This window comes from Wyeomyia smithii, chromosome 3 (assembly GCF_029784165.1).
Source record: "Wyeomyia smithii strain HCP4-BCI-WySm-NY-G18 chromosome 3, ASM2978416v1, whole genome shotgun sequence".
NCBI lineage: Eukaryota > Metazoa > Arthropoda > Insecta > Diptera > Culicidae > Wyeomyia > Wyeomyia smithii.
This window is the reverse complement of record NC_073696.1, coordinates 102,477,677-102,485,560: the sequence shown is the minus strand read 5'-3', so window position 1 is coordinate 102,485,560 and position 7,884 is coordinate 102,477,677. Positions and strand designations below refer to the sequence as shown.

General features: G+C 38.8%; 2 protein-coding genes across 3 annotated transcripts; one reads left to right on the top strand and one right to left on the bottom strand.

Moving 5' to 3' along the window:
- The first annotated feature begins 3,144 nt into the window (after positions 1-3,144).
- On the top strand, positions 3,145-5,025 carry LOC129727400 (zinc finger and BTB domain-containing protein 17-like). Its single transcript, XM_055685222.1, has 5 exons — positions 3,145-3,413; positions 3,471-3,810; positions 3,869-4,307; positions 4,359-4,554; positions 4,611-5,025. Exons 1-5 carry the CDS (start codon positions 3,300-3,302, stop codon positions 4,983-4,985), a joined length of 1,464 nt encoding a protein of 487 aa, XP_055541197.1. The 5' UTR covers positions 3,145-3,299; the 3' UTR covers positions 4,986-5,025.
- A 345-nt stretch (positions 5,026-5,370) lies between these two features.
- LOC129727399 (zinc finger protein 493-like) lies at positions 5,371-7,652 on the bottom strand. Of its 2 annotated transcripts, none has more exons than XM_055685220.1 (6): positions 7,402-7,652; positions 6,983-7,340; positions 6,495-6,918; positions 6,245-6,440; positions 5,829-6,181; positions 5,371-5,774 (listed from the first exon to the last, which is right to left on the bottom strand). In XM_055685220.1, the coding sequence occupies exons 1-6, from the start codon at positions 7,513-7,515 to the stop codon at positions 5,444-5,446; spliced, it is 1,776 nt and encodes a 591-aa protein (XP_055541195.1). In that variant the 5' UTR covers positions 7,516-7,652; the 3' UTR covers positions 5,371-5,443. The 2 variants fall into 2 exon arrangements, with proteins under 2 accessions (XP_055541195.1, XP_055541196.1); XM_055685221.1 differs by having other exon boundaries at positions 5,602-5,769.
- Positions 7,653-7,884: the final 232 nt, after the last annotated feature.

The window sequence follows — 7,884 nt, the reverse complement described above, 5'->3', positions numbered from 1 at the left end:
ACAAAAGTCATGAGCTATGACAATGACTAAGATTATGCTCCAACTATTAGAAATATAGCATTTTTATATATTTTATTTCGACATATTGTCGCAATTTTTCACACTAAATCTAAATTAATATCAATTTCTAGTGTGTTTCAACTGAAGATTCACTCTCCAACCAAAAAAATCAAATATAAAACAACATAAAACGAGAAATTTCCAAAAATGTTCCGAGTTCCATACAAAACGCGAAATTTTTCATAACGAGATTTGTTTGTGTGCGTGGATAGACAAAAATGTAGCATACCTTGTAGAACTGTCATCATACTTGGGTTGCCAAGTACGTGATAAACCATGGTATGTGATTTTCAGGTAGATGTTATGTTTGTCACATAAATCATGCAAAATGACAGGAAACTAACAAGTACAGCCGAAATTCGTTGGTTGAAACACAACTGCCACCCAACTAGCGAATCGTGTTCGTTAGTTGGATGAACTGACAACTGGGCAAATTTTTCAAAGGGGAGCACCGATTGTTTGTTTTCTTCCTGCTTTGGAAAATTTCCTAATTTCATTGCGGTAAAACTATGCCAAAGAAAATGAACTTTGCTCATCTGTCTTGCTGCTGTAGTAAATATTTTATCTATTTGGTCAATACTTTTTCATACAAAAAATCCAACGAGAAGTAAAATTTAAAGGGCAAGCACATCACTCTGCTTCTTGCCTAAATAATGGAGGATCGCTACGCTGGATAATTCCCGTGAAGGCGTTGAAGAAATAAAAGAACAAACAACCGAACAGTTAACCTCTAAATTACACACAAAATGTTGTAAATTTATAACATGTACTTTTCAAATTACGCAATTGATTATGGCAGAGATGATCTGCATGAAGTGTCCAGTTAATAGCGCTGAGAAACAAACTTATTAGTGCTGAATGGATTAAACGTAATAACTAAACATGTTTACAAACTTTTTACAACCATTAATGATATAATTTTATTTTAGTAATATTTCTTTTCACTTTTCGGACCCCTGAAATGCATTTGAAAGACGTTGAATTCTGACATTAGAGTGCTTTTTAGTTGGGTGACAGCCCAACTAGCGAACACCCAATTAATGAACCTCCAACTAACGAACATCCAACGAGCGAATCATCACTGTATAGGAATTTCCACGTAACAATAACGTGAAAAATACAACCCGGTGGCATCACTGACGTTTACGTACAACATAAGTGAAGCCAGTACGCTTTTTTTTCGCTTGTACGTTTGTTTTTGTTGCTGTTTTCAAGCTTTCAAGTTCCCTAATGCCACCGGGTTCTGAGTGCACCATTACCACAGTACTAGGGAACATGTATATTAGAGAAATGACAAGACGCTCACCGTTAAGGTAACTGTCAACATCAAAACGGATAACGGCAATGCAAAATTATACAGATCGCCCGTTTTGATGTTGACAGTTGCCTTAACGGTGAGTGTTTCGGCGTCTCTCTGGTGTATAGGCTGACTACACAGTACAGAGTGAATTACCCAATAAAAAGTCCCACCTACTCTTCCCCCTATCGTAGGCACAATGGGGTCCTAAAGTTTTAAACGGTTTTCAGATTTTTATATATCAGCTGGAAGAGTACAATTTTCTGAGCAAAACGTGATTTTAAAAAAATGTTTATCATTTTCCTTTGATTTTTAAATGAAGGATGAAAATCTGCTCGAAATGCCTTAAATGACAGTTCTCTCATATACCGTACATGGGCGAAACGTCATCTTAGACCTTTCGAGCAGTTTTTTTATTCTTCATTTAAAAATCGAAGGAAAACGATAAACGTTTTTTAAAAATCACGTTTTGCTCAGAAAACGCGGCTTTTTTAAATGATATATAAAAACCGGTATAGCTTTAGGACCCAATTGCCCGATTTTGATTCCGACGAATTAACTGATTGTTGCAACAACGCTTATGGGAGTTTAACAGGGGGCTTCACCGATTCATCAGTATATGAAATCGGTCGACGTGAACCAACTAATTCGGTTGATCAGTAAACGGATTTCGTTAAACCTGTATACGAAACCAGACGTAATAGGTAGATTAGTTTAGCGAAAATATTGGTTGAACCAAACGAAATAGGTTTATTAATTGCAACATTAATTTCTACATCCTACGAAACCAGACTTCATCGGTTGATAAGTTGGGAAACTAAACTAATCCAATCAAACTAAATAGGACGATTAATCGGTAATCTTAAAAAAAAATTTAATAAATATTCAGCATTTAAATTTATTTCTCTTAGTTCTTTATTAATTTGTTCTTAAGGGAGAAAAAGCTGGAGATTCAATTTCATTCTCAGAATATGTTGAATCTTGCTGATCAGTCAAAGCCATGGCCGCATCCACTCTACGTGCATTTACGTTGGAAGGTTCATCAACGACCAAGCTTTGTCTGGCTGAGGCATGTTTTGCAGTTTCCGGCTTCTTTTTCTTCGCGTTCCTGCGTCGCTGCGAGTACGCTCTTGCCTTTGCCTGATTCATCAGCGCCGTGAATTGCTTATCCGTTACAAAAGTCATGTTGTCCGAAAAATTTAAATAGGGTATCGAACGTCGAAGAAGTTTTTCTGCAGCAATCTTATGCAAAAGGGGGCCGAAGAAAACCACTGCCGAAGACGATCGATACCCTAGTAAGATTTTGAAAATACACTCACTGTAATACCAAAGCAACTTACTTATTATGTGTTTAAAGAGGTTAGGCTTGCGAATTTCATCTGCGGTATGAAAACTGCATACAACTTCATCAACTATCACCTCTCGCAACCAATCTTCTTTTGTAAAGCCACTCATTTATGTAAACACCACGAGAATCAATTCCGCCTGAGGATTGATTGATCGTTCACAATGACACGTGATAAGGTAAAGAAATAATGACTGATTAATCAAACGACTAAATCTGCACCCTACGGTAACCAATTTACTTTTTCGATTTATTAGGTGAAGAAATCAGTCAACATATCCGATTCGACGAAATTAGTTGATTAGTAGGTCGATCACACACGTACCCGATTTAGTTGATACATGCGTAGAAATGTATCTGTCAAAAATTTTTAACAGGTAGTGATTCAAGTGACCAATATGTTTCGAATCCATTTGGCATCCCTGCCAGCGGACGGTGAGGTTAGCTCTGTTTGGCATTATTATTTTTAAATATTGATTTTAAACGTCAGACGCTACTTTTAGTAAATATGTATTGAAAATTTTTGCATGAACTATCTTATGTCTACTGTATTGCTATTCTATAATACTAAATGTAGTATGAAATAGTGTATCCAAAATGGAAAACAGTTGGATAAATTGGTGTAGATTGTGTGCCAGCGAACAAACTAGCTGGAATTTAGAGTCTCTCGATGAGCTGAATAAAATTATAGTGAGACATCTTAACTTTTCGGTACACATCAACATTTTAGCAGTATTGGTGGTTTGTTTTAAACTATTTTGAAAATAGTTACAGGAAATATCAAATGCGGCTAGTAGCGTTTGCAATGAATGCTATAGTTTTGTTTATAAGCTGGACAGCTTCCGGAAACGCTATCAACAAACACATAGAATGCTTCTGGAACTGTACTCAATGAAAGACACTGACTTATCTGAGATTAAACTTGGGGAAACGCGATTTCGGTTTTTGGAAGATTCCACGGAACCTATGGTTAAAGAGGAAGACGTTTTCCCTGAAACTGTTGCCTGGGCTGCCGATGCGTGCCTTGGCACAAGCGCTCCAGAGGAAGACACTGAATTTATCTTTACAGCTAAAGATGAAGTAAAACTTGACGTGATAAAGAGAAAAAGTATGCTATTACAATATATTTTAATTTATTTCGAATTAGTTACCGTTTGATTTTACAGAAAAAAGTAGAGTTTCCAGTGATTCAAAAATCGATCGCTTATCCGATAATGAATCATCAGAAGGCCGATTATCTCCTGCTTTTTCAACCCAAGAAGATTCAGCGGATGACGTATCGGATTTCAATCCTGATTTTGAGATTGATGACAAACCTGCAAAAGCTTACAAGCGAAAAACGCGGCCGAAGTCAAAAACCTCGCCGGAGAAGAAAAGAGTTCCCAAACCACGACCAAAATGTGAACCATGTGACAGTGAATTTCGTCATCGATCCGCCTACTTGCAACATCTTGAAACAAAGCATTCTCAATCGGAAGAGCTGTTGTTTCCTTGTGCTTCCTGTCCGAAGCGATTTGCTTCAGCTAGGCGACAAAAGGAGCACGCAGAAACCCATTTACCGCCGGAGCTGAAAATGATTCATCCCTGTCGGTTTTGTGATAAAAAGTAAGAAAGGTAATAAATTAGAGAACACGGTAATCAATTTTCTCTTCATAGGTTCAGTAAAATGACAAGTGTTGTAACGCACATAAAGGCAATTCATGCCGGCGAGCGACCGTACATTTGCGAGGAATGTGGAAAGGATTTCTCTACTAAAGGATGGCTGAAGGAACATCAAACATCTCACAGTGACGAACGGCACTTCCTATGCCCTCAATGCCCGAAAGCATTTAAAAATATGCCGGCTTTGAAGGTTTGTGGCAATTAGTTAATTATACTTAAGTTTAATAAAAAATTCTCTCCTCAAAGATACATATAGATACTCATTCTGATACGCAATACGTCTGCCCGCAGTGCGGTCTACGTTTGAATACGAAGCGAACCCTAAGACGGCACATGGTTGTGCACTCCGATCAGAAAAGATTCAAATGCCAGTACTGTGGCAACGAGTTCAAACGCTCGAAGACACTGAAGAACCACTTGATGCTGCACACTGGCTACCGGCCATACAAATGTCCTTTTTGCGAAAAATCATTCGCAAGCGGTCCTAACTGTCGTCAGCACAAAAAGAGCGCCCACCCGGAAGAACTGGCTGCACTGGAAGCTTCCGGGCATGAAATTTGGGCTTCCAACGTACCGAAGTTGGAACAGTTGCAGCCGAAAAACCCCGCTATTACAGACTAACAAATTGAGTAAAATAAAAAAAAAACGGTACTATAAACAATTTCGAATGTTTTGAAACAATTTATCCTATTTACCTAAACATATCGCGAACCCCCTAATCTAGTGTTTCCCAACCGGTGATCCTTCGTAGTTTTGTGAGAGCGGCTCTTCTACTCTTCAGCAAATTTCAACCAAAACCATCTCCTTAATCGGTTTAATTACTTAATACTGAAACATAAAGGAGCATTTTATTGCCAAGTTTTGGAACAATATTTTTTGAGTTTAGATTGGTATTGCCATTTTCGCTCGCAGTGTTTTCCTTTACCTGTTATGTACATACTAAATATTTTTGTATAGAACAAATCTAACATTTAAAATGTCGTTTTATAGAGCATGGTAAAAAATATCATCAGTCACAAGCATTTATTTCATATGTTTTTGAAAACCAAAAACACTTAAAAACTGCGACAAGCACAAGCCTAGAGATTACTAGAAATCAACTGTAACGGTGGCAACGTGACTACATCCGCAACGGCCAACGGCAGCTGGCTTGTTGCAGATTCTGAATCTACATGGCCGACCGTAACCGTATCCATTCGTGGTTCGCTTTTGGTGCTATTTGCTAATATGTTCAACGGAGGCGGTTCACTATGAGAATGAAAATAGGCTGTTACCAGTCGTACGTTACGCGGCAATATCACATTCTCCGCTGGATGAGGTTCGATTACGACGCGAGTTGGGCTGGACGAAGCGGCCAACGTCGTGGGCTTATTCGCATCAGACACTGTGTTCGAATGATCCCCTACTATCCTGTAAAAGACTCATTAGTACGACAACAATTTAGGCTTTATCAATTTCTCCTACTTTGGTTGCAGTTGCTGTAGCTTAGGTATATTAGTAGTTCGCGTTTGCACGCCTGAAGCTTCCATCGCAGCCAGTTCTTTGGGGTGTGCCTTTTTCTTGTGACTTCTGCAGTTGGAACCGTTAGCGAACGTCTTCTCACAAAACGGACACTGATACGGCCTCAACCCAGTATGTAATAACAGGTGAGTTTTTAGTGCTTTAGATCGCTTGTATTCATTACCACAGTACTGACACTTAAACCTCTTTTGGTCCGAATGCACAACCATATGCATTTTCAAGGTACGTTTGGTGTTCAACTGTAGGCCACAGTGAGGACAAACGTAGAGTGTGTCATTGTGGATATCCTCGTGTGTCTAAAAGTAATTCAATAAAAGCTAGTAAAGATGAGCAGGTTCTCTGTTTAGCGAATCTTGTACCTTCAACCGAGATAGATTTTTGAATTTTTTAGGACAATAAGCACATTGAAAAGGTTTTTCATCACTGTGAGTTATTTGGTGCTGCGTTAAAGTTCCTTTTGTTCCAAAGGCCTTGCCACATTCTTCACAAATATATGGACGTTCGCCTATATGAACAGCTTTTATATGCGCTTGTACATTCTCAAGCTTGCTAAATCTGAAATAACTTAAGATTTTCAATCTGTTGAAGTCAAATAAGCATTTGACTTACTTTTTATCACAGAAACCACACGGATGCAGTACCTTTTTTTCGTTCGGTAAATGCACGTACTCGTGCACTTTAGCTTTCTTCTCTGAAGGAAACCGCTTTGGACAAAGTGAGCAGCTGAAAGAAAGTTCCTTCGAGTCGGGATGTTTCGACTGAAGATGGTACACATAGAGCGAACGCGTGCGAAAGCTTTTATCACATGACTCACAGCCGATCCCGATTTCCGCATTATCAACTGGTTCATATCGTGTCTTTTCAACATGCTTAGTTTCCACTCTACGTCCGTTCGGTCGTTTGGATCTCCGGAGTTTCGTTTCTTCCTCCGATTTACAGCTGTCTTCACTTATTACCACATCAAGAACGGCATCTCCGAAATCATCCTGCGTCAAAGTTTCGTTGTCATACTCCACTAGTTCCTCAGCTTCATCTGAAGGACAATCAACCGGTACTAAACGGGAAACAGATTTACATAGTCAATTTACTGCACTTACCTTTTATTTTATGCGAAGATATTTCCTCAATCTCCAGCTCAACTAGCTCTTGCTCTTCAACTTTTGTAACGTGAGCAATTTGATGCGAGGTCGAAGCTGCCACAGATGATTCGGTTGGATTAGTCCGTATACTATTTTTACCATTAATTTCTTTCTCCGGTGAAACTATTGAATCGCTTAAAAACCGAAACCTATAATCCTGTACATCACTTTCAGTCAAATTCTCGTCGTTTGCTGCATGCAGTTCCGTTAGCAGCTTACTAGTTTGCAAGCAACGCTCTCTGAAGTGATCTAATTTGTTAACGAAATTGTAGCATTCCTCGCAGATACCGTGGCAGACATCCCCGATCTCTTGGAGCTGTAATGTTCGCTTTGGTTATTGAAAAGTTTATGTATAGCTGAATTATAATAAATAATACCGTGAAATCAAAGTGCTTCAAAATGATCTCGTTCAATTCTTCCAGCGAATCCAAGTTAAAGACGGTGCACTCGTTAGCGCACAGACGGCACCAACTCTTCCAATTTTCAAGCATTTTTGGAAATAATGCTTGGTGCTTATTTTTTGTACTAAATCCGGATTTAATACACGATTAGACACTAAAATTGTATGCACTAAGTAAACACACCATTCAGCTTCTCAAAACATTGACCATAAATAAATTGAATCAAAAGTGACGTTAAGCAAAAAACAAACAAAACTGCGAAGGGCTAACCTCGACTAGCTTGTGCGCAAAGGTGCCAACACGATTTTTCATTCTTCCTCTAAACTGAGTAAGATATTACTCACTAAGGGTGGGTGAACTACTCACAAGTATAGTCACTGTATTTTTCTAGTCTAGCGGAGTGGGGAACCATGCAACTGGCAACCCACTTTTTCACATTAAAATCCTGACACCACTGGA